Below are 23,693 nucleotides of genomic sequence, written 5' to 3' on the forward strand. Positions count from 1 at the left end.
GAATCATATCAATTTGAATCCTCCAGAGAGAGAGGTGTAAAACAGACCAAGAAACAAAAACAAGGCCAAAAGAAACATCCCAACATGGGCAAGAAGAACAAGAAGTCCGCTGAGCACAAGGACCGAGTGGCTGCCAAACAGTCCAAGAAGGCCGCAAAGGGGGAGAAGAAGTCCAAGACCAAGGGAAGAGATGCAGACAGCGATGTGGAAGAGGCGGATCTAGACGCCATCCTGGCGCAGTATGCCGAAGAACAGGCCAAGTTCCTCAAAGTCACGGAGGTTGTATCAGGACCGCCGTCTCCTCGAACCTCCGCAACGGTGCTAGCGTCTCCGTCGAATCGGAATGAACTGTTGATCTTCGGAGGCGAGTACTTCGATGGCAACTTGGCTTCGTTCTTCAACAACCTGTTTGTTTACTTGATTGATCGAGGTGAATGGAGGGAGGTCACGAGTCCGAACAGTCCCCTGCCTCGGAGTGGACATGCTTGGTGCCGTGGAGGGAATACCGGGGGTATTTATCTGTTTGGAGGTAAGGATAATCTTATTGATATTATGGATTCGTGGTGACTGATGTACTGTGTAGGAGAGTTTTCTTCGCCTAAGCAAGGTACCTTCTATCACTACAACGATTTCTGGCATCTTGACCCCTCGACGAGGGAGTGGACTCGCATTGAGACGAAAGGAAAGGGTCCTCCGGCCAGGAGTGGTCACCGGATGACCTACTACAAGGTACGAGCCTAAATCCCATTGCTTATTATTCATTCAAAGTCCTCACAGTGATGTAGAACTACATTATCCTCTTTGGCGGTTTCCAAGATACCTCGCAGCAGACCAAGTATCTCCAGGACCTGTGGATCTACGATTGCTCCCGGTACACCTGGTTCAACCCTGCCCTGTCCACGGCAGCTCAGAAGCCGGAACCTCGGTCTTCTTTCTCTTTCCTGCCCAACGACGCAGGTGCAACCATTTACGGCGGCTATTCCCGCGTCAAGGCGACGACTGGAATTGGAGGCAAGCCTTCGAAGGGTGGACCCCAGCGGGTGACGATGAAGCCTATGGTCCATCAAGATACCTGGTTCCTCCGTATCACGCCCCCAGAGTCCGATGCGCCCGCCACTGCTGCGCCCACCGTTCGCTGGGAACGCCGCAAGAAGCCCGCAAACTCCCCGAATCCGCCTCGCGCCGGTGCTACCATGGCTTATCACAAGGGTCGAGGTATCATGTTCGGTGGTGTTCATGACGTTGAGCTAAGCGAGGAGGGTATTGACAGCGAGTTCTTCGATACTCTTTTTGCCTGGAACACCGACCGGAATCGCTTTTTCCCAATGACCCTCCGTCGCCCACGAGCTCCGGGCAAGAAGCAGCTTGCCAATCAGGCGGCCAAGTCCCGGGACCGTAGCAAGGCCGACGAAGAAGAACTACTGCAGAACCTGAAAGCTTTGGAAGCTAAGGGTGGCATTAACAGCCAGGATGACGATGAAATGGAACTGAACACTCCAAAGCAAGAAGAAGAGCCTGCGCAGCCGGAGAAACCGTCTCTCGTACGCTTTGAGATGCCTCACCGTCGGTTTAACGCTCATTTGGCGGTTCAAGACGACACCCTGTTTATCTTTGGCGGGACGTTCGAGAATGGCGATCGGGAGTTTACCTTCAACGACATGTACTCCATCGACTTGGTCAAGCTCGACGGCGTGAAGGAGGTCTTCTACAACGAGCCCGAGAACTGGCATCTGCTCAACGAGGCTGAGAGCGACGACGAGATGGATGATGATGACGAGGAGGATGACGAAGAAGAGGAAGAAGATATCATGTCTGTGGACCATGCTTCTCCTGCCCCTACGGAAGTCACTGTGCCATCGGTCACTCAAGAGATGGAGCAGCTCGAGGTGGAAGAGCCGGAAGGTGAACCCTCTGTGCAAGATAGTCGGCCTCTTCCCCGACCTTTCGAGAGCTTGCGTGAATTCTTCAGCCGGACCTCCGAGGAATGGCAGAAGATTTTGCTCGAGACTCTCAAGGAGAAGGGTCTGGCGGCGGAAAAGAATATCAAGGAGCTGCGCAAGGATGCGTTCAACATTGCCGAGGAGAGATGGTGGGATAGCAGAGAAGAGATCATGGCTCTGGAAGATGAGCAAGAAGCGTCAGGAATCGGCGAAGTGGTCAGTATTGCTGACCGATCTGAGAACGTTGGCGGTGCTGGAAGACGCCGATAAAAGCTTTCCGTATTTACTAAACAAAATATATAAATAAAGCTAAGACATGATTGAATGTGAATATATTGATGCGATAAGATGCTAAAAATGACCAACGTTTGTCTCGGCCACTTATACTTGTCTGGCCACTTCATCCAAAACACTAGTCACAAGTTCAAAATCTCGCTCTTCATCAGCTCGCCAGTTCGAAATGGCGATTCGACAAGCCGGTCTTCTCTGCCAGGACGTCCCGGACACAAACATTTTCGAAGTCGCATTTATTCTTGCAGCAAGGTTCTTGTTCAGGTCATCCTGCTTTGCGCTGAACAACACAATCATGAATGTTTGATCCAGCTGCGCCTCCTTGCTGCTTGACTCGGGGAGTATATTATACGCCGTGTGGTCGGAAAGCCACGCCGACAACCTTCTCGCCAGTCGAATCTGCTTCTCGAGCACAGTGCGATAGCCCGCCGCACCGTAGGACAGAAGCGTCGCATACACAGGCAAAGCTCTGAACCTTCTCGAATTCTCTATTCCAATGTTCAAAGGGGATGGAATCGAGGACGCACCGGCTCCTCCAGTCAGGTATGCCGCATTTGGATTGGTAAACACGTTGGCTGCCTCGTTGCGATGGCGCGTGAGAAAGAAGCCGCAGTCGTAGGGAACATTGAGCAGTTTATGTCCGTCACCAGTGATAGAATCCGCCAGTTCTAGCCCATCAGAGCCCGCCCGGACGGACGCAAACTCGGGACTATCATTCAAAACACGAGCAAATAATCCAAAGGCCCCGTCGACATGTAGCCAGGCACCGTACTTGTCGCATAAGTTGCGGAGTTCCTGCATCTTGCTTCTCCCTGCGGTCGCGAAGCGGCCGGTGTTCACTTCTCCACTGGAGACAGCGACAATGCTTGCTTTGTCTGGTCTTGATAACTCGCGTTCGAGCTTCTCGAGGTCGAATTCAAGAGGGTTGGTGCTGCCCTCCTGACAGACACTGACCACATTGGCGCGGCCGAACCCCAGGATCCCCGCTGATTTGCCGATCGACGAGTGAGGAAGCGTCGTCAAAACCTGCAAACCGGACAGGCCCGAGGCAAGCATGACTTCGAACAGACCCCATTCTCCGACGCTGTCTTTGGAAACTCCTTTCCTGCTTGCAGCGGCTCGAACGGCAAACTCCCGCCCACAGGCTAATCCAAGCAAATTAGCTGCCGTGGCTCCAGTGGTGAACGTGCCATTATGCCATTCGCTCCGATCCAGTCGAAAGAGATCAACGAGCAGACCCAAGGCGCTGGATTCCACGTCCGTGGCAATCGAATGCTCAGTCAGGTGAACCTGTACGTTCTGGTCGTAGGCAGACACGATATTGTCTGCGAACAAGGCGGCCGGTGTGGTGCCACCGGTGACGAAACCGTAGTAATTAGGGCTGATGCTGCTGCCGTTGAATGCCGGGACGATGTCATCCAAAATGTGCTTTTGGGCCGAGTCGAACCCGATGCCATCTGATGGTAGAGAGCGTGGGAGTGAATCTCTCGCGCGAGACAGGATCTCGGGATTTGGTAAGACGCCGGTCTTCCACGGGCTTTGCGCGATCTCCCACAACTCCCGTTGAACTTGCTCCAGGGATATCTCTTGGGTGCTTTTGAACTCCATTGTTGGGATGCGATTTGGGGGAGGAAGAATTGTAAAGAAGAATAAAGAGCAGAGGTGAAATTTATGGCTTCAAGTCGGAAGAATCGGTGGTTTATTAAAGATACGCAATGGGTGTTGCCTCGATAGTGACTCAGAACTTGTAGTCACTAATTAGTTGGCCCGCAGAATCATGGACGATCTTTTAGTTGTTGGATCTCGGATGGACTAGCTGAATCCGTGAGGCAGCTCATAGATAAGACGGGATTTCCGCCATTCACTTTCGGTGTGGGGTACTGGAAGTTGAAGGTTGATGTCGTGTTCCGAGAGGGAGTGCAGGGTAAAGACAATGACTAAAATCCAGAGCCCTAAACTGGCCATTAAATGGGCATGTCTTAAACATTCAAACCTTCATTTCGCTGCTTACAAACGTGCTGTGTTTAAATAGTAAGAAGTAAAGTATGTTCAAGGATTAATAAAATATTTGGATAGCTTACTAGCCTCTTCGCAGAAGTTCTGTATTTCTCTTCTTATGATCCACTGTCCAATATCCATCATGAATTCTTTGATGTCCGGGGTTTTTCGAGAATAGCATAATTACGATCAAGACAGGCCTTTCCATGCGGTCAGACATCCCAAAAATAGTTTCATGAATGCGGGAATAAATCAAATTATCCTTGTGATTAACAGGCAGAGACGGAATGAGCACTAAACCTCCCGGAAACCTCCTCTATCTAAGGGGAGGTTCCAATATCAGATCTATGAGTAAATCACAGCCCTACTAGTGTGCCTTCCAACCGTCGCTACATATAAGCCCCCTCACGTTCTCGTCTTGTTTGCTCAATCCATCCCCGCTATCTCCAACTACTTGAGCAGAGTTTCAGTGCCTACAGGCCTTCCACTCTAACCAAGCCTTCCTCAAACACGCACAACAAACAGACCACTTGTACTCACGAGATCTCGTGCCAAATCAATCATGGCAGAACAGCCTCTTTCCGAGTAAGTTTCTTCGAGGCTGTGGATATTTTTTATGAACTAAAGCTAACTCTTCCCCTTAGATTCCTCTATTCCGGTGCACTGGTTCAACTTCGTTCATCCGATTCCAATCAACCCTTCTACGTTCATAAAGCTCTCTTGGAGTCGAAATGCAAGGTCATATACTCAGCTCTGTCGAGAGGCTTCTTGGAGTCTCAAGAGGGGGTATATACCTGCACGGACACCACTCATGCTACACTGGCGCGGGCCGTTGAATGGATGTACTCTGGAAATTATCCATTGCTTAGCAAACAAGAACTCGGGGCAGATGCACGGCAGGATTCTATGGACACCAGACAAGAAGAGAAAGCCAACAACTTGAGCGAGCTTGCCGAGGAGATGAAGAACCACCCAGTCATGACTCACCTGCAGCTTTACATATTTGGGGAGGTATACTTGATCCCAGATCTAAAACAAGCCGCACATGAGGAACTCACGCGTTGGTGTTCATGTATAGTGCAAGGACTCAGCCCTCCGCAGGCTTTGATTGCTCTGTTACATATGGCCTTCAGTAATATCAAGCCGGATGATCGGCTTCTCCACTGGTTCGCACATTTTTCATCATGGAGACTGGATGTACTACGTCAGCAGCCCCTCTTCAACGATCTTCTACTTGAACATCCCGTCTTAGGTTCTCTTATGATGGCTTCCGTGCGTCCAGCAAGTGATTATCCCTACTACTAAAAGTCAAAAGACCTCGTTTGCAGCATCATGTCTCTCAGGATAGTCTTGAGCTATTGCCGGCAGTTGGTAATAAGCCCGCTAAATTCACTTACAGCTTGCTTATCTTTATTTTCTATTTTGTTTTTCTTTTTTGTTGTTTCTTTTTTGTGAATCTCCTCTCTATGTCATCAGTTCCCTGCTTGTTTACTCCTTGGATAACAGTGCTTATCATTAAAACTTTACATTCGTCGTAGATTGCAAATTGCTGATTAGGTCATTCGCTCGAGAATACCACTACTTCTAGAGATAGCTTGTAAATGCTCAAGTGCAACAACCATTGGGATCATTATATATGTTGTCTAAAGACGCCCGGCGCTAAGCTTACCTCTCGTGGTTCACTACTGTGCACATTTGGGTTTCCCACATGCTATCTTGCTATGTGAAATTGTAAGCATGTTCCTGATATTGCCACTAGACCAAAAGCCCAAGCTGGGCAATGGGTAGTCCTTGCAATATCTTATATGTCAACAGAAATCCGCTCCTTCAAATACCCAGCAACCCTAGTAAATCACTAGGTATCGAAGATACCAGTATTGCAGGGGATAAATGATGAGCTAGGAAAACCCTTCCGGATTCATTGTGATCTATTTAATGCTATCGAGTTTTCCACTCGGCCAAAAAGAGTCGATCGCCATTGGAGAGCATATGACTGAGGGAGGCTACTCCAGCACCGGCATAGACGAAGGATGGAGTCATCGACACCGTGGAACATAGATAGGGATAGGTAGTGTTGGTCACGCCTACGTTTGACCTGGTTTTCTCCCAGAAACGGAGGAAGGGCTGTTCCAAGGTGTTATTTATTACTACTTGCCATTCATTCATTGCATAGAGCGCTTAAACCAGAAAGAGAGACTGATAACTCAATCTGCTGGACTGGATTGACAATCTCAGGAGTGGGCATAGTTACCGATCTAGTATATTCAACATACTGGGCTGTGATTGCCAAGCAGCTGGGGTGCGCTTTTTCTTGGAAGCGCCACAGCCACAGCCTGAACGCTGTATTAGTCGGCCCTACTATATCCGGGCCCTAGTTACTCGGGCCCAACAGCATTCCAATACAAGCCAAAGGTTCTATCCGGAGAACGCCCACGGACTACGAGTAACCCCGAGCTTAAATCCGGTCCAACCTGCCTGGTGCCTGGTGGCTCTATAAACATGGCCGCTGGGTGCTACTGTGAGGTGGTCAAGTGCTCCTGCATTCAAAGGCCATACAAAGTGAAATCAGGTTTAGCATAGACAATATGGCTGTCTCCCAAACCCTTCCTCCGACCGGCTTCGGCCTCTTGGGCATGACATGGCGCCCCAAGGTTACCCCCGATGAGCAAGCCTTTGCCGCCATGAAAGCTGCCATTGCGGGCGGCGCCACCATTTGGTCCAGCTCCTCTATGTATGGCATGGACCCGGAGCCTCCCACGGCTGGGCTGTGGCTGCTGCGCCGATACTTTGAGAAGTATCCCGAGGACGCACCCAAGATCCAACTTTTCATCCGCGCCTGTTTCGACCCGGTCAGCTTTAAGCCGCAGACAACCCGGGCAGGGGTGCGCGCCAGCTACGAAGAGTGCCAGACCATCCTGGGCGAGTTCAAGAAAATCAACGTCTTTGGCCCGGCGCGTATAGACAAGGAGGTGCCGGTCGAGGAGACCGTGGGCGCCCTAAAGGAGCTCGTGGAGGAGGATAAGATCGATGCCGTGGGCCTGTCTGAAGTCGGGGCTAAGTCGCTTCATCGTGCAGCTGCCGTGTGCCAGATCAGCTTTGTTGAGGTCGAGTTTTCACTGTGGAGCACTGAGATGCTCACCAACGGCGTGGCGGAAGCATGCAAGCAGCATGGCATGACGATTCTTACATACGCTCCACTGGGCTATGGGTTCCTGACGGGACAGGTCACTAAGCTGGAGGATATTCCCAAGGGCGACGTGCGGCATATGTTTGGCAGATTTCAGCCAGAGGTATGTCGATCTTCTATAGCTCTCAGTTCAACCTAACGCAGAAAGAACTAATGAAGAGATAGAATTTCGATAAGAATCTCGAACTGGTCGATACGGTCAAGATCATTGCCAAAGAGCGTGGCGTCACACCGGCACAGTTGGCTCTTGCCTGGATCCGCTCGCACTCAAACCAGGGCAACTGTGGTAACATTATTCCTATCCCGGGAGCCACGGCTGCTCTGCGAGTGGAGGAAAACTGTGGCGTTATAGAGCTTTCGGCTGCGGAGAAGGCTGCGCTGGACGGTGTCATTGCATCGATCGAAATTGTTGGAGATCGTCAGATCGTCGGAATGAGCGATGAGATCCTCTGGACGTAGACACACTATAGGAATTGAGTAGTCGACTTATATATTATCCGTGAATGAACTCAAACATACAGTGAGGCTAGTCTCATCACCGGCCTTCACCAGATGCAGATGCTATAGCCATACCATGTCCCCTGGGAAAATGACTTAGATGAGTATGTGAATTTCGGAGAGAAGTGAGAAGCCAGGATGGTCGGGAAGAGACAAGGATAAGAAGCGGGGAGAATTTAGTGAATCTCCCGCCCTTCGGCTTGGCCTGTGCTTCTTCCACCGCGATTTTTCTCCCATACTTCTCCATCCTTGTACCTCTCACATCCAAACTGAACTTGGATCATAGCCAAACGCAAGGATGGCTGCCAAGTTGGTCGATCGACGGATTCATAGCATCCCGGGTGTGTACTGATTGATCCCCGAGCTTCAATGTCTGTTCTAACGGGCGGGGAAGGCAAGCTTCGAGTGGCGGAATTGTTCTTCGACGTTCCCCTGAATCACAGCCAGCCGAACGATGGAACCTTAAGGCTGTTTGCTCGCAGCGTTCGTCGTCATAACAAGCCCGTTCAACCGACCAAGGATGAGCCTCGCCTTCCGTGGCTGGTCTACCTTCAAGGGGGCCCCGGAATGGGATGTCGACCCCCACAGGAGTACGGCTGGATCGGAACCGCCCTGGAAAAGGGCTATCAAGTATGTATTCACTCGATCCAAGGATTCCACTCTTGATCTTTGGTTTCCCTTCTCTTTTTTTGCAGTGTTAACATTCCAACAGGTCCTCTTCCTAGACCAGCGTGGCACGGGTCTCAGCTCCACCATCACGGCTGGCACCCTTGCCTTGCAGGGCAACGCAATCAAACAAGCCGAGTACTTGAAGCATTTCCGTGCCGACAATATCGTCCGGGACTGCGAGGCGGTTCGGCGTTGCCTTACTACCGACTATCCCGAAGAGGAGCGCAAATGGAGCATCATCGGACAAAGCTTCGGTGGTTTCTGTGCGGTGACTTACCTCTCCTTGTTGTAAGTTAAGGGCCCATGAACGATATTCTTGAAATTCACTCTCATCTGACGATCCAATGCCTGCCAAAGCCCCGAGGGCCTGCGTGAAGCTTACCTTTGTGGTGGACTTCCCCCCTTGGTCGACGGACCGGATCCTGTCTACGCGCTCACCTTCGGTATGCTTGAACTCGGGTGCCAACCTTCCGCGTTGGAGGCTAATGATGAGTAGAAAAGGTAATCGAGAGGAACAAGGCATACTATGCTAAATTCCCCGAAGATGTCGACCGGGTCAAGCAAATTGTCAAGTATCTGCAGGACAACCAGGTGGCTGTGCCATCTGGCACGCTCACCCCAGAGCGGTTCCAACAATTGGGTATTATGTTTGGCATGCATGGTAAGGACCTCAACACTATACTGGTAAGTTCACAGAGCTAATTCTTTTTAGGGGGACTTGACAGCATCCATGGTATGGTAGACTATCCAACCTCCACGTTCAAGGCTGATATGAAATAGATCTCGTGCTGCGTGCTTCCCACGACTTGGAACTGTTTGGCTTCTTGACCGTTCCCACACTCAACGCAATCGACAGTTATGGAGGCTTTGACAGCAACATCATCTACGCCATTCTCCACGAAGCCATTTACTGCCAAGGGTAAATTCTGACCTTCTCCTCTTGATCATCAACAATTCCCCCGACTAACAGCAAACAGACAACCCTCGAACTGGTCTTCTGACAGATACCGTGCCGCCAACTCCCAGTTCCACATCAACACCGATCTGCCAGAAATCTGGTTCACCGGTGAAATGGTATGCCTGCCTCGCCCCTCCGATCTTCCCCGCCAGAATTAACCAGACTATCACACCAGGTGTTCAAGGACATGTTCGACTCCTACGACGAGTTAAACAAAGTCAAGGAAGCAGCCGACATTCTCGCTACCACGAACGACTGGCCCGCCCTCTACGACGAGGAGAAGCTGGCGCAGAACACCGTCCCCGTCTACGCCGCGTCCTACGTGGAAGACATGTATGTGCATTTCCACCACGCCTCTAACACGGCCGCGAAGATCGAGGGCATTAAGCAGTTCATCACGAACACCATGTACCACAACGCCATCCGTAGCAAGCCGGATGAGCTACTGCAGCAGCTTTTCGCGCTCAGGGATGACACTCTTGATTAGGCTGCCCCGCTTCCGTTCTTACGCTTTCCATGGGCGCTGTGTTATTTATTCATCTCTGGAGCTCTATTTTTGTCTTTTGGTGGTTTATCTTTTAGTAACACTTCATGCCCCCGGGACTGCCAATACATGAAGCAGAGATGGTATCAGTCTATTTCTAAATAGCGTATTTAGTATAACCCATCTCCAATTGAGTAAATCCATGAATATCAACATTAGTAAGGCAAATCATGACTCCGTAAAGCGGGAACAAATAGAGCGGTTGCTATTTAAAAGACCTAGTGACAGAACAGTCAATATCAATCAATGCCAAAAACATATAGGCAAAACTTACCGCCCCACCAATAATAAATAACCGTTCCTCCTCCTGCTGTACCCACTGAACGATTTTACTTGCGCTCTGGGCAAGCGCATTCCGATTCGCATTGGGAACAGCCACACAGTAGAGTTCGAATACCGGTGTGACCCAGGCAAAAGAGCTGGATGATTGAGAGACGCAATGGTGGACCTTGACATGAGAGTGTTTGGTGTGGATGCTCGCGTGGAGATTATTGTATGTTGAAAGTAGCCTAGAAAAGGGCGTTAGGTTCTCGGTGACAATGTGTCAGAAGATATGGAGAGCCTACGAACCTGCGGCGGCGTGTAGCCGATGTGAATTCAGGGTGGTAGGATGACATGGTAAATTGTACGTTCGCCCGCGACTTGTACAAGAAATGATGCAGGACCGTTCCGGGGATGATATCGGTGGGGGTTGGTCGGCCTTTGTCGATGGCCTCCTTGATGATCTTGATGCTGCCGTTCTTTTCCATTTGCTGGATGGTAGGTGAATAGGTCAGCGTTTGCGAGGCCTAGGGGACGCAAATACGGCCTTACCTCGACGAAGTTATTGCGCATTTCTTGCATTTCGAAGAAACTTTCCTTGTTCATGCTTATCAAGATGATAGCGACCGATTCTTCTTTGGTCGTGGTGTCGTCCGCAAGGTTGCCGGCATCTTCTCGAAGATCCAGAAAACTGACGTACATGTACAGGTATCCGCTGCTGTTGAACCCGGGCAAGCAGACCGGGATCCAGCTCTCGCCACCACCTGCTTTGACAGCTTCGGCTTCAAAAATCATGTTGAACAGAAGCTGCAGGTCGCCAGGATGCAGAGAATGTTTCTTGGGTCGTACCACGCTCACTAGTCGACCTCCGGCGACGACCAGGCCGTAGAGAAGACCAGCAACTTTGGTCTTCAGCAATGTGTTGTTGATTGTTTGGCGGTGAGATTTGCGGATCTTAAGACATTCAAGTGCCGAAAGAAGTGTAGAGGGAGAGCCTTTGGTAAAGCTGTCTGCCAGAGTTGCTAACAGGGTCTCGGATCCTTGGAGCGGACGTTTTAAGTCGGTGGATGGGCGGACGGAGAAAAGATGGGTTAAAGACGGGAGAGTTAAAGTGGATAGGATTTGCATATACAAGGCTTCAAGTTGAAGCTTCAGTTGGGTGTCACTTTCAAGAAATCGGCTGATTGCCACCAGGTACAATGGTCCTTTGGTTACGACCACGAATTTGGTATCACCAGCCGTAAAACTGCTCAACCGGTCTTTGGAATCTTCATAAAACGAGATGATGGTTTGGATGACGCCAACGTATGTCGATATCAGCCCACCGTCGCCATGCCTTGTCCAAATCGGCTTCCCAGCAGCGGATAAGATAAGGTAATGCTTCCTCTTAGCTTTCCATTTCTCGAGAACCAATTCTGTATTTCAAGCAACTGATTAATGGATTGTACATGCCAACAGCAGACATTTTACCTACCCTCGTGTTCTCCTTCATCGCCCACTTCTCCGACCCTCTCAAACTCACTTGCGAAATCGTCTTCTACATTATCGGCCTGGAACTCTGGAAACTGAAGTAGTCCTGTACTCTCCTGACCAGCCCCAGGTTCCGCCGCAATAAAGTCACTGAAGACATTCTCAACATCACTTGTTTCCGCGTATGGGATAGAGCTCTTTATGCTGGCCGAGTCGCCAGTTTCACTCCCCCGGGAACTGGCCAAGTGACTAAGACTTGCCTTGGCCTTCAGCGCCCCGAGGGGACTGAGACCCGCCTGGCTTTCCTTTCCACCTTCCCGGGAAGCAATGTCTGTCAAAGATACAGCTGTGGTAGCCCGTGATTGGAGGGTTGTCTGTGTCGAACGAGAGGAGGCCGCCCCTTCATCCAACAGGCTCAATGTACCGGGGCGTGGAGGTAACGGCGGTGGTGGGCCTTCGGGGCTGACGCTGCGATCCCTATCGCTGGAAGTCGCAGGTCTGTTCGGGGAGCAGGATCGGGAACCACCGTCATGATGTGTCGTCGAATTCTCCGTGGAAGGTTCCAGGGGTTCTTGCGACTGGGTCTGCGCCGTCGAGTCCATATTCCCAAGCCCAGCTCGTCGGCATTAGACTTGATTCGGTCAGTGTGCTGGTCGGGTTTGATCAAGTGATGCAGGACCTCCTCGTCAGAGAGAACATCAAACCGGTCGCTGCGAACGGAGGGAAATGCATCGTTCGTGGGGGAGGAAATGGGTTGAGGGGGATCAACCCAAAGGCCGCGGAGGAGGAAGTGGAAACTAGTCCGTTAGTTGGCTTCCAGCACTCCGTCAGCCGCCAAAACATCTCCGCCTTGTCCTTTGCGGCTGCGTGTCTTCACGTCGCAACCCCCGACTGGCTGGTGGATCTCAACCGCAGCATTTGCCTTCCCAATGCGCGAAATATGACGAGGTGCGACCGACTGACTTTCTCTTTATTGTTGAACTCTCGAAATCCGCACCATGAGCCTTGATCCAAGCTCGTTTCCGAGGTCCAACTCCCCCGCAAGCTCCGAGAGCTCCCTTACGCGCTCCCGCTTACGAGGAAAAGAAGGTCTGGATTCCCTGGCCCTGCAGTGGATTTCCGTTGCCATCAGCTATATGGACTATACACAGTATTGACACAAATTTAGAGCCTCTGCGGAAGGATAAGAACTACCGTCGTTATGCGTCGAGCGTCGAGCGGTCCCTGTCGCTGTTTGACACGGCCTTGCAGGAATGGGCCGACTACATCTCATTTCTTAGTCGCTTGCTTAAGGTAGGATTCTATACAATCAGTCAGAGGTCATTGCTCGGTTCGCTAATTGTCTCTCTATATCAGGCCCTTCAATCTCACCCTCCGGATCTACCGATCGTCCCTCACAAGGTGCTTGTCGCGAAACGGCTTGCGCAATGCTTAAACCCGTCATTACCTTCTGGAGTTCACCAGAAAACGCTTGAGGTGTACACATACATATTTGATCTGATAAAGGTTTGGGCTTCAAAAGATGTCTGTTACAAGCACCTCTGTTAATCATCTGTCTCGTCTACTAGTCCGAAGGACTGTCGCAGGACCTACCTCTATACCTACCGGGCATCGCGCCAACTCTGACATTCGCCTCTCTTACGGTTCGCCCACTATTCTTGTCCCTGGTGGAGACACATATTTGTGGCCTGGAGCCATGGGCTATTCGTCCTGCATTGAAGGCGATCATCTTGGCCCTTTTGCCGGGACTCGAGGAGGAAACGAGCGATGACTTTGAGCCCACAATTCGATTGGTCAACAAATTCCGTGATATTTCAAGTCAGATGGACACCAATAGACCCGGGATGGAAACCAACTCAAGCGGTCAATACTTCTGGCAATGTTTATTCCTTGCTTCGATCACCAGCCCCAGCAGACGTTCAGGTGTTCTAGCTTACTTGAACCGCTATCTCCCCAAGCTGGGCATTACGGACCGTAGACCGAGCAAGACTGAGGGAAGCGACGACATGCCACAAGATGTTCTAATAGCAGCCGACTCGGTGGTTTCTCCCGAACCAGGCTTACTGATTCGCTGTTTCGCATCTGGATTGTCGGACGAGCAAGTCCTCGTCCAACGGAATTTCCTTGACCTGCTTGTTACGCACCTTCCGCTCAGCTCCCCTATTCTACAGGGTCGAATTACAGACAACGATCTTCGTCGACTGATCATTGCGGCCGTTGGTGTTGTCTGGCGCCGTGACATGAGTCTGAATAGACGATTATGGGCTTGGCTCATGGGCCCCGAACCTGCCAATGACCGGCCTTCTTTCGACGGCAGCATCATGGCATCTGAAAAACAGACGCCTGCGGTCGGCGGACAGGAGATTTCCCAGTCAGAATACTTCAGTCGCTTTGGCCTGACTCCGTTGATAGGAGGTCTTCTCCAGATGATAGAACAAGATACGCGCGTTCCCTCCGAGAGAACAAGGCCCTTCCGTATATCACTTTCGTTGATGGACCGATGGGAAGTTGGGGGATACATCGTGCCAGCGGTGTTCCTCCCGATTATCCGAAGCGTTCAGGCTTTTGAATCGGTAGCCTCTAAGAGCCAATTTGACGAGGTGTTCCGCAGCGCGAGTGCTTTCTTCGATGGAGTCGAAAGTGGTATGATCTTCTCTGAACTTCTCCGCTTGGTAGACTGGAAGTCGGGTGAATTGAATCGCAACCATGAGCAGGTCTTGAGCAATTTGAAGCTCGCCCAGTTCATTCTGGAGAATTTCAATGTGCGCGAGGAAGACATGGTTCTTACCCATGTTCCGCTACTAACGCTGTCGATCCTGGTCAAGATGCGCGAACTACCTAAGGAAGATCACTCCTCAATGACCGAGGATCAGCTGCAGCTTTTGTCTAATAGCCTCTCGAGGGTGATGCATTCTCTGACTGGGTTGCTTACAGAAAGAGCCTTCTCAAGGAAGTCCACCTCTGATAAGGGCTCAAATAAAGCGTCCACATCGTCTGTCGATGATTCCGAGGCCCTACGCAAAATTCATGGATTTTATGATCAAAGCAAGGGCAGTCTGGATCTGCCACCGTTGCCTTTTGCTCCTAAAGTCCTGGGCGGGCTCATCGTTAGCAAAGCTCATGAACTCGCCATTGCAGCCCTTGATCATCACAATGCCGCTTTGCCGATTCATGATAGGGTCAATCTTCTTATAGTCTTGCTGAGGAAGCTGCCGAAAGCGCGTGTACTGCGCGACCGGCGCTTTTACCTTGCGATTTGCAACCGAGCGAATATAGATCAAGCCGATCCGTCTACTTCGTCCTTCTCATCTACCTCAGCAATTGCGTCTGCTGTGACAAGCCTATATTCTATTCACTCTCCTGGTTTCTATATAAGCTACGAAGATCTGACTGATTTGGTTCCGTCCCTTGTCAAGCAACTATGGCAATTCCTTTCGCCATTAAACCCAAAATATCATGTTGAAGCAGTTCGGTGTTTGTGGCGCCTGCATTCAGTTTCATGGCCGGATCACATTGTTGAAGCTGCCATTACTTCTCTAATGATCGACTCATCGTCAGCTGCGTCTCGCCACCTATCATCAGAAGAGCAGATCGGTAGATACTTTGTGCTATGGAATCACAGTCACCATGGGACTTATGATCTTCCACCGAAACACAAGAATGAATCAGCACCGCCTCATCTACTCTATCAATCGTCAATTCTTGAACGGCCGCTTTTTGTTGTTCTAGACCTTTTATCCCAGGGACCAAGCGAGGCTTCTCACCTAGTCGAGCAGTGGCTTCAGGATCTATCATCTATACACAAAGTTTTCTTTATACTTGTTTCGAGACTCGAAGACTTGTTTCTGCGGGTAAACCCATCCGAAGCTGATACACAGGACTTGACGATATCACCTGATGATTATAAAGAAGGGAACTATCTGCTGGAAACAATTCATACCTCTCTATCTGCAGTTTCACACAATGGCTGGGTCGCTCTTTTGACGCATCCACCACCCCAGGCTGAGAAACATAAAGATGCTCGCACCTCGGAGGATCATGCCGACGCAGAATCTCTACATTCAACTATCTTCCAAGATACGTTGAAGGTAGTAAGTGGAAGGATTGCCAATGCTGAACAAACATCTGCCGACGAAGTCAAATTACAGCAAAGCGCTCTTCTCGTCATGCGCCAGCTTCTGCTCGGTCCCGGAGCTGAAAGCATTGTCGAGTCCGGAATTGATGCTTTCCTTGTCGACCGACTCTTACACGTCCTTGATGCAGGGGGCAGCATCGCCGTACAAGGAGCACTCATTGACACCCTCCTTGCGGCATTGAAGGTTCGATTTGCTCAAGCCTATCTACCTCCACCCCCTCCTAGACCGAAGCATCAGAGGGCCAGCTCCCGAGAGCGATTAACAAGCCCATCGATCTTGTCTTTTACGAGTGATAAAGCTGAGAAATCCCCTGCGGCTCCGTCCTTTCCTCAGCCTCCGCAACACCTTCTCGACTGCATTCTGAAGGGTATCAGCTCGCCAAACTCCAGAGAGATTGTAGAGAGATGGACTGTGCTACTCTGCGAGGTGCTTCCATTGTATACAGGATCCATTTTCCAGATTCTTCTCTTACTAGTGGAATGCTTCTGCAAGGAGATTCAACTCTCGTACGCCAGCCTTCAGCTTGCATTCAAGCAGACCATAAAGTGGCGTGAGGATCGCTCAGAGCATGCGACTATTGCATTACTTGCCGGCCTTGAGACCTGTATCGCAACTGCCCACGAGCGCCTTCTAATTGAAGAGACGAACGCACCAGCCGTCAAAAGCCCAGACCAAACTCATGGGTTCTTTGGAAACATGGTGTCAGGCGTCTTTTCTTCGGACGCTGGTCAATCTCGACCGTCAGCTGCAAATAATAGACTCACAGTACTGCTATGCTTCCAAGATGCGGTGCGACTATGCTTCTCTATCTGGTCATGGGGCGCTGTGGAAAGGAGCACTCTCCCTCAAGATGCGGAATCTGTTGCGTCATTTCAGTATACTTCCTTGCGCATGAGGAACAGATCTCGGCGGATCCTAGAGCATCTATTTACCGCAGAAGCTCTTGAATGTCTCGAGACTTTAGTAGAGATGTGGACGAAGTCAGATCCCGACACTTCATCTCTCATCTTCAGTCTCATCCACACTCTGGATGGGTCCAGACCCAAGATCACGATCCCGGCCGTGTTCAATGCAATCTATACGCGAACCAATCCTTCGGCACTAGACCCAAGCCGTAAATCCACGCTGTCATCCTCATTGACAGAGGCTGAGCTGGCCGGATTTTTGGTGGCTTACGCCAAGTCGCTTGACGACGACGTTCTAGACGAGATTTGGGCTGACTGCACTACGTTTTTGCGTGACGTGTTGAGTAACCCATTCCCACATCGGCAAATTCTTCCGCGCTTGGTCGAGTTTGCTGCTATACTTGGGGCTAAGTTGGACAATACAAGCTTTGGTGATGATCGGCGAATGAGAAGGGAGCTTGGGGTATGGATCCTCTAATCAATTGGATGAATCCAAGAGCTAACGTTTTTATAGGATGTTCTACTTCGTTTGCTTACGGCCATATTCACGAGCAAGCCTCTGGGAATGTCTCAGGACTCCGGCCTGATGAGTCGAGCCTCTTTGGACCACGATAATTCGTCCGTTCCTCACATGGGGCCCGATGACATGCTCAGCATCCTTTCCTTGTCTATGCCCGCCTTCACAACTACGTTGGGTGATTCGGATCGTATCAACTCGGCCGTATCGGGCATCTCGACCAATGTGATTGCTCCTCTGCTGCGGTCCCGGCTTTTCCCAAACAACGTCAACCGCAGTTTCATGGCCCTTCTACAGCATATAGCAAAGGCACCCGCTGCGGCTAAAATCTGGAAGAAGGACATCTCTGATGCTTTCAACGACCCCAGGTTTTTCGGATCACAGGTGAACCTGGTGAAAGATGGTTGGATGACTCTGCTGCGGCAATGGGTTCTCGCCGACAAGGATCGACTGTCCGAATTACTAGCCCGTCTCCCTCCACCCAGCACTGCAGGAATAATGTTTGGCGTAGGCGCATCCGCTGCGCGCCTGGATGCCGATCGCAAAGCGCAACTGAATCTCCGCAGGATTGCCCTGCTGATCATGTCTGCTAGCAGTGACTATTTCGTTGGAGAATTGCCAGGTCTCCTCCAGAAACTCGAAGACCTCCTTGCAGCCACCAGCTCATCCTCCCCCTCGTCCAACACGCGGGCCGAGATATTTATGGTTCTTCGGGCGCTCACCCTCAAGACCTCGACCAATACGCTGGCACCGTTCTGGCCGATAATCAACACCGAACTGCAGGAAGCCATTGCAGCCATTCCCCTTGGAGCCCATCAAGAGGTCTACAACCCATGCTCGCTGTTGCAGGCGTGTAAGCTCCTGGATACGCTGCTAGTTCTTGCGCCCGATGACTTCCAGCTCCTCGAGTGGCTCTACGTCACCGATACCATTGATGCCATCTATCCTCCTGACCGCTGGGAATCGATGGCGCTTGCCGATGAGATTTCCCAAGGCCTAGGAGCACGAGCCTCCCCGTCTCCTCGCACGCCGACGAATCCGGCCGAGACCGACAATGATCCCAAAAAACCGGGTCTCACGGCCGATTGGATCCGCGAAACAGCCAAGGACGAGATTATCGATCGCGTGCTTCGTCCCTGGTTTGACCAACTTAGCATTCATGCTTTCGAGAGTACATACAGCATGAATAGCCCCAGCTTGGAAGTGTGTCAGGATGATCTGCTGGCGGACCTGTTTAACGAAAGTACCATGGCCAACTGAGCGCTTGATTTGTTCTCGTTTTTAGATTTTCCGTTGGCGGGTTGGTTTGATTAGTCTTTAGCTTGTAGTGTGTGTATTATATATAAGCATAATTGGCTGGTTGAAATGTCTTAAGCCTCATCGAATTTGGCTTTGGTGTTCTCTTTTCTTTGTGTAGTTTGTAGTTGACGCCGCGGAGGACGTTCTATGTCTCCTCCAATAGGAACCGACGAATGACCGGCATTAATAATCACGCTGAGTAATCGCCTCCTCCCCAATGGGAGCCGCCAACGTCACTGTCTTTCGCCGTCCGCCTCCCCTTTCCCCTCTGCTTTCCCTCCGTGGAAGGTGATCAATTGCCTGTTCCTTGCCACTGCCAGATGTTCTGACCAACTGACCACCTCAGACCTCTCACAACTTTTGAACCATGTTTGCTCTGAAGACGGCGCTGCCTTCAATGCGCTCCGTCGCAACCACGCGCGGACTGGTCTCCGCGCGGAGCTTGTCCAGCTCGGCATCCATGAGAAACGCCGCCACCTCGTCGCTGCCCGCAAAGAAGCCCGTCGGGGCATTCCGTGGGGGGTGAGTTCCTACAGGTTTCGTCTCTTATGTGTGATAATCTGGTAAATTGACAATTCTCTACAGATTATTTGGCTTTCTGGCCGGTTCCCTCACTGCCGGCGCTTCCGTGTACTACTACATCCTGGGAGAATACCGGACGTCCAACGAGATGTTGACTGAAGATATAAGTGTAAGCTTGCCATTGACTCTACTTGCTGACTTGCACTTTCTCGCTTGATTTCATTGGCTTTCTGTTCCTCGTTGTGTATTGGGTCCTTGCTCTAGCGGAGAGCTTGCTCGGATGCGGGCGATGTTTTAATTCTCAAGATCAGAACGTTCCCATTTATATCTGATTTGCCCCTTGAACTTTGAGGAAATGGCTAACTTGCCCTTCAGGCGCTCCAATCAGCAACGCATAGACTGCAGAAATACATCGGCGAGCTGGAGTCGAAAGTCGACCAGCTCAAGAAGAAATGAGAAACCCACCCACGCTACTCTACGGTCGTTACCTTTAGTTTCCTTATGAGCTCCCTTGCGTCTTGATTCCTTTTCCCGCGTCTTAAGCAGGCTATCATCTATGAGTATAGTTTCTATCTTGTATGGGCGGGTGTTGTAGGAATGGCGGCTTGAACTTGCACCTTCCCAACGCCTGTCCTCCTATATCCATATCTGTAACATACTTTTGCAATTAAGAGAATTCAACTACTGCCAATATCAATCGTGCACATAGCATTCCAAGCATCCCCCTCGAAGAAAGCCCAAGCCCATCCCAACTTACGTCATCGGCTGTAATGCAAACACTGCAAACAGGCGTCGCCGCCTGCGCGGTCTCTCATCCGTTCTTTAATCCTGCAAAGCCACCGAATCTTATCACCATCACCCTCCAACACCATGTATTCCGTCGAGGTGCTACCGAACTCGTCGACCCATCTCACGCCCGGATGGACCTACGTGCCCGACCGGGGCTTCGATCCCGCCAAAGCCGCCATCACGCCCGCCATCGGTCGGAAACGAGGCATCCGCGACCCAGGCGGCCGCGCCGATCTCTCGTCGCGCCAGACCAACGCCATCGTTCGACACCTGGCCGAGCTGGATCGGGAGAATCATCGGGACGTGCATATCCCTGTTCCGACGAAATCGAAGGACTCGGGTAGAGGTACATACATCCCTCCCTCCCTTCCCTTCCTTTCGCCCAAGCAATCAAGGCCTTCGCATCTGCAAACTTAGACCGCTGACTCAATTCAATGGAAACCAGGAAGCCGAGGAAAAGTAACATCGAACGTCCGCCGCATCTTGCAGTCTCAAAAGACCTTCCGGAATTACCTCGACGACGAAGAAGCCGCTCTGGCGCAGGCCTCGCATCCCTCGAACGCTCAGCGACCGTCCATCCACGGCCATAATAAAGTCACGAAACCGTCGTCGTTGCGCCGGAGCTCGACGCCCGCTTCGACACACAAGGGCACAGATGCCTCTCGGGTGAAAAACAAACAGCCGTCTGCTCGGTCGTCAGCGTCACGGACGACATCCACAACGCCAGCTGTTCAGGGTGCTGCGGACGAGAAAGCCCAACAACAACAACAACCCCAGAACTCCGAAGCCCCCGGAGAAGGCGCCAGCAAAAAAGACGGAGAAGAGCCCACCCCCTCAGGCGCAGAAGAACAAGACCCAGAAAACAAAACTCGCCTCATCGAATCCCCGCACGACAACGACCCTCTGTTACGATCATACATCCCCTCCGCGCCCTCCGAGCGCATCATGCAGGCCCTCCTCGCCGAGCCGCCATTAACGTATAACGCGTCGCGAGCGGGCCCGCCGCTGGGCGTGAAACCGCCGCGCCATTTCTGCTGCATGTGCGGGTACTGGGGCAAGATCCGGTGCAAGAACTGCCATCTGAGGACCTGCGGGCTGGATTGTTACAAGGTGCATGAGGATTCGAGGTGTGGGGCTTTCTTTTGATCGGGCGTGCGGTTCCGAGAGCCTGTCTATCTTGGATCGAAGGCGACGTGCGGTGCTATGTACAAGCTTGCTTGCGTTTCAGTTAAAACTTTTCATATACCCCTACTTAGCATTCATTACAGATAATCAATAGCATAGCATAGCATGTTTCTTTCTAATTCCACCACCGAAGCCCGGTAGTAAAAACTATGCACTGTATACACCCGGATCTGGATCTATCAAAACTTCAAATGAATCCCGGCGCGGGCCTCTTCCTGCCGAATCTCAAACATGACCTGCACGCCCACGAAGAGCGCCCCACACGCGATAACCAGATACACAATCCCCGAATAAGACCCCAACATCTCCGCCAACAGACCTTTCAGCCCGTCCAGTCCCAGCGCAAAACCCACCAGATTCGCAACCATCATCATCAGAATATTGCCGACGGCGCCGACGGCGCAGATCACGCGGTACGCCGTCGGGCGGGCACGCCAGCGCGAGGCAGGGAAGAGAAGCGTGCCGATGACCTCGGGGAGGACGAAGAGGGTGATGAGCCAGCCCCACATGAGGAGACGGAGGTTGATGTCGTGCCAGAGGGCGACGAAGGTGAAGACGACGAGGAAGTTGAAGATCTGGCGGGCGCGGATGGCGAGGGGGGAGGGTTTGCTGGCGGTGGTGGTGGTTGGGGCACTGGGGCTGCTGCTGCTGCTGCGGCGGCGACCGCCGCCGCCGAGGGGCACGTAGACGTAGCGCACGATCCAGCGGTTGAAGGAGCGGTGCCAGCCGCGCCAGAAGGCGAAGGCGGAGTAGTTGTTGGAGACGCAGCGGACCATGTTCTCTGGGGGGTCGACGCCGTCGATCAGGGCCCAGAGGCGGAAGAGACGCCAGGGGATGAGGAGCTTGAGCCAGATGATGTGCAGGTTGAAGAAGCCGAGCATGCTCAGTTGGAAAGGGGAGTAGAGGGACCAGTTCGGGGAGGCTTTGGAGATGGCCACGACGTAGGTGTAGTGGAGGATCAGCTCCATGGAGAGGAGGGTGAGGAAGAAGCGGGTGCCGTAGAGGATGGTGCGGGTTCGGGTGATGGAGGGGGGTGCGAATCGCTGCTGCGAGATGTAATCGTTGAAGGTCAGGATGGGGCCGGCTAGGTATAATGGGCCATAGAGGACGTAGGCGACGTAGTTGCGGCCGTTGAATGCAGATGGCTCGGCCGGGACACTGACGCGGTCACGCTCCGAGAGTGATGCGGGATCGAGTTGCTTCTTCTTATGACTGTCAGATATCGTCTTTTGGGGTGAGACAGCATCGAACTTACTTCAATGGGACTGGCAGCGGGGTAATCCAGGCTCCAATAGTAGTCCATGTTGAAACTAATTAACCGCAGAACCGTGATGTTGAAGAGGATCTCCCATCGGGGAATCAACCCCCCAAAGCCATCGATATACCGACCCCATGCCACCAATTGGGCCTCCTGGCCTGTGCCATCTGCCGGAGCCACCAGTACAGCAGCGATGCGTTCAAGAGGATAGCCGCCACAGAGCTCGTTGGCAAATAGCGTGCTGATGTTGAACACCCACGTAGCCGCGGGGATGTATTTCCGAGGCAGCGTTTTGGCTATTTTATAGTTGATATACAGGATCGCGAGTACTTTGATCGCAGACACGCCATGGAGGGCGGTTATAAAGATAAAGGCAAATCCAAAGTCGAATCGGATCCGCTGATTGAGCCGCGCTTCTCCAGCCGCAACCACATTTGGTCTCGAAGTAGATTCGGCGCTGGAAGAATGGACGAATTTCTCATATACGCGACGAAGCAACGGATGGGCGACTAGCAGAACGAGCAGGTAGGGTATATTGTCACGAAAGGTCGAGTACTGGCTGTCGGAGTTATCCTATAGCATGCAAGCAACCACGTTAGTCGACATCTACCAAACTCAACAAGCAACAAGGGAAGCATACCACTTTCCGACCAGGCACCCAACCAGGAGACAGCAGATCGACATAAGCCGAATAACTCGGATGACTCTCTAATCGCTTTCATTAACACTCGTCCAGAATTCCAGTACGCAAACACCATACCCTGAGACACCTCAATGACCGCCTTAAACATCAACGGCACAGCGACCAGAAAGACCAAATAGTAGACGTAGAACTCCAGGGTGTTCCATTTCGACGGTTCGGCGCCGTTGGCGATGGCCTGGGCGCGGGCATCTTTGGCCGTCGCAGGTCGCGTGTCAGCGGCCGCCTTCAGCGGAGTTGTCGCGGGGACGGTTAATCTGGTATCGAGGGTATCGAGGGTATACAGCTGACGAAGCCGGGAGAATATCGAGAGAGGCATCTTCAAGCCAGCATGACGGACCGAGCTCCTCAGAAGCGCGGAGGGAAATGATCGATGCGGAGAGCGTTCGGGGGTTCGTGTGGCTCAGGGGCGGAGACTCGGTCGACGGCAAGGAGCGGTGCTAGTTGGCGACACACCACAGGCAGTTCATTTCCTGCTGTATGTGACTGATGAAATGGAGGATTCTCTGCGATTGATAAGAGCATCAACCAATTCTCACGACATTCACGGCGTGGATTGAATGCCC

At 51.7% G+C, this 23,693-nt stretch overlaps 10 protein-coding genes across 10 annotated transcripts; 7 read left to right on the forward strand and 3 right to left on the reverse strand.

Annotated features, from left to right (window-relative positions):
- Nucleotides 1-84: 84 nt before the first annotated feature.
- On the forward strand, nucleotides 85-2,210 carry P170DRAFT_343991 (putative Kelch repeats protein; the record flags this gene model as incomplete). Its single annotated transcript, XM_024843438.1, has 3 exons — nucleotides 85-529; nucleotides 584-729; nucleotides 786-2,210. 3 exons carry the CDS (start codon nucleotides 85-87, stop codon nucleotides 2,208-2,210), a joined length of 2,016 nt encoding a protein of 671 aa, XP_024710946.1.
- Nucleotides 2,211-2,321: 111 nt separating this feature from the next.
- On the reverse strand, nucleotides 2,322-3,839 carry P170DRAFT_443390 (pyridoxal phosphate-dependent decarboxylase family protein; the record flags this gene model as incomplete). Its single annotated transcript, XM_024850542.1, has 1 exon — nucleotides 2,322-3,839. One exon carries the CDS (start codon nucleotides 3,837-3,839, stop codon nucleotides 2,322-2,324), a length of 1,518 nt encoding a protein of 505 aa, XP_024710947.1.
- A 952-nt stretch (nucleotides 3,840-4,791) lies between these two features.
- Nucleotides 4,792-5,534, forward strand: P170DRAFT_422176 (BTB/POZ domain-containing protein; the record flags this gene model as incomplete). The annotated part of the gene is made up of 2 exons (XM_024847421.1): nucleotides 4,792-4,814; nucleotides 4,874-5,534. 2 exons carry the CDS (start codon nucleotides 4,792-4,794, stop codon nucleotides 5,532-5,534), a joined length of 684 nt encoding a protein of 227 aa, XP_024710948.1.
- A 1,268-nt stretch (nucleotides 5,535-6,802) lies between these two features.
- On the forward strand, nucleotides 6,803-8,038 carry P170DRAFT_433152 (Aldo/keto reductase). The gene has a single exon (XM_024848414.1). The coding sequence runs from the start codon at nucleotides 6,815-6,817 to the stop codon at nucleotides 7,553-7,555; it is 741 nt and encodes a 246-aa protein (XP_024710949.1). The 5' UTR covers nucleotides 6,803-6,814; the 3' UTR covers nucleotides 7,556-8,038.
- Nucleotides 8,039-8,154: 116 nt separating this feature from the next.
- Nucleotides 8,155-10,226, forward strand: P170DRAFT_399937 (proline iminopeptidase). The gene is made up of 9 exons (XM_024846301.1): nucleotides 8,155-8,255; nucleotides 8,309-8,544; nucleotides 8,627-8,871; nucleotides 8,941-9,026; nucleotides 9,080-9,244; nucleotides 9,296-9,316; nucleotides 9,364-9,502; nucleotides 9,561-9,657; nucleotides 9,717-10,226. Exons 1-9 carry the CDS (start codon nucleotides 8,213-8,215, stop codon nucleotides 10,026-10,028), a joined length of 1,344 nt encoding a protein of 447 aa, XP_024710950.1. The 5' UTR covers nucleotides 8,155-8,212; the 3' UTR covers nucleotides 10,029-10,226.
- P170DRAFT_433155 (guanine nucleotide exchange factor MON1) lies at nucleotides 10,137-12,595 on the reverse strand. The gene is made up of 5 exons (XM_024848415.1): nucleotides 11,821-12,595; nucleotides 10,899-11,761; nucleotides 10,656-10,837; nucleotides 10,360-10,594; nucleotides 10,137-10,303 (listed from the first exon to the last, which is right to left on the reverse strand). The coding sequence occupies exons 1-5, from the start codon at nucleotides 12,416-12,418 to the stop codon at nucleotides 10,295-10,297; spliced, it is 1,887 nt and encodes a 628-aa protein (XP_024710951.1). The 5' UTR covers nucleotides 12,419-12,595; the 3' UTR covers nucleotides 10,137-10,294.
- A 114-nt stretch (nucleotides 12,596-12,709) lies between these two features.
- P170DRAFT_375559 (cellular morphogenesis regulator DopA) lies at nucleotides 12,710-18,753 on the forward strand. The gene is made up of 5 exons (XM_024845324.1): nucleotides 12,710-12,905; nucleotides 12,985-13,109; nucleotides 13,173-13,322; nucleotides 13,385-17,320; nucleotides 17,372-18,753. The coding sequence occupies exons 1-5, from the start codon at nucleotides 12,815-12,817 to the stop codon at nucleotides 18,632-18,634; spliced, it is 5,565 nt and encodes a 1,854-aa protein (XP_024710952.1). The 5' UTR covers nucleotides 12,710-12,814; the 3' UTR covers nucleotides 18,635-18,753.
- A 250-nt stretch (nucleotides 18,754-19,003) lies between these two features.
- P170DRAFT_433160 (uncharacterized protein) lies at nucleotides 19,004-19,883 on the forward strand. Its single transcript, XM_024848416.1, has 3 exons — nucleotides 19,004-19,195; nucleotides 19,259-19,364; nucleotides 19,571-19,883. Exons 1-3 carry the CDS (start codon nucleotides 19,041-19,043, stop codon nucleotides 19,649-19,651), a joined length of 342 nt encoding a protein of 113 aa, XP_024710953.1. The 5' UTR covers nucleotides 19,004-19,040; the 3' UTR covers nucleotides 19,652-19,883.
- A 157-nt stretch (nucleotides 19,884-20,040) lies between these two features.
- On the forward strand, nucleotides 20,041-21,283 carry P170DRAFT_461473 (putative HIT finger domain protein). The gene is made up of 2 exons (XM_024852038.1): nucleotides 20,041-20,330; nucleotides 20,430-21,283. The coding sequence occupies exons 1-2, from the start codon at nucleotides 20,066-20,068 to the stop codon at nucleotides 21,128-21,130; spliced, it is 966 nt and encodes a 321-aa protein (XP_024710954.1). The 5' UTR covers nucleotides 20,041-20,065; the 3' UTR covers nucleotides 21,131-21,283.
- On the reverse strand, nucleotides 21,255-23,665 carry P170DRAFT_452964 (putative glycerol:H+ symporter (Gup1)). The gene is made up of 4 exons (XM_024851321.1): nucleotides 23,188-23,665; nucleotides 23,068-23,135; nucleotides 22,425-23,000; nucleotides 21,255-22,371 (listed from the first exon to the last, which is right to left on the reverse strand). Exons 1-4 carry the CDS (start codon nucleotides 23,444-23,446, stop codon nucleotides 21,349-21,351), a joined length of 1,926 nt encoding a protein of 641 aa, XP_024710955.1. The 5' UTR covers nucleotides 23,447-23,665; the 3' UTR covers nucleotides 21,255-21,348.
- Nucleotides 23,666-23,693: the final 28 nt, after the last annotated feature.

This window comes from Aspergillus steynii, assembly GCF_002849105.1.
Source record: "Aspergillus steynii IBT 23096 chromosome Unknown P170scaffold_1, whole genome shotgun sequence".
Lineage (NCBI taxonomy): Eukaryota > Fungi > Ascomycota > Eurotiomycetes > Eurotiales > Aspergillaceae > Aspergillus > Aspergillus steynii.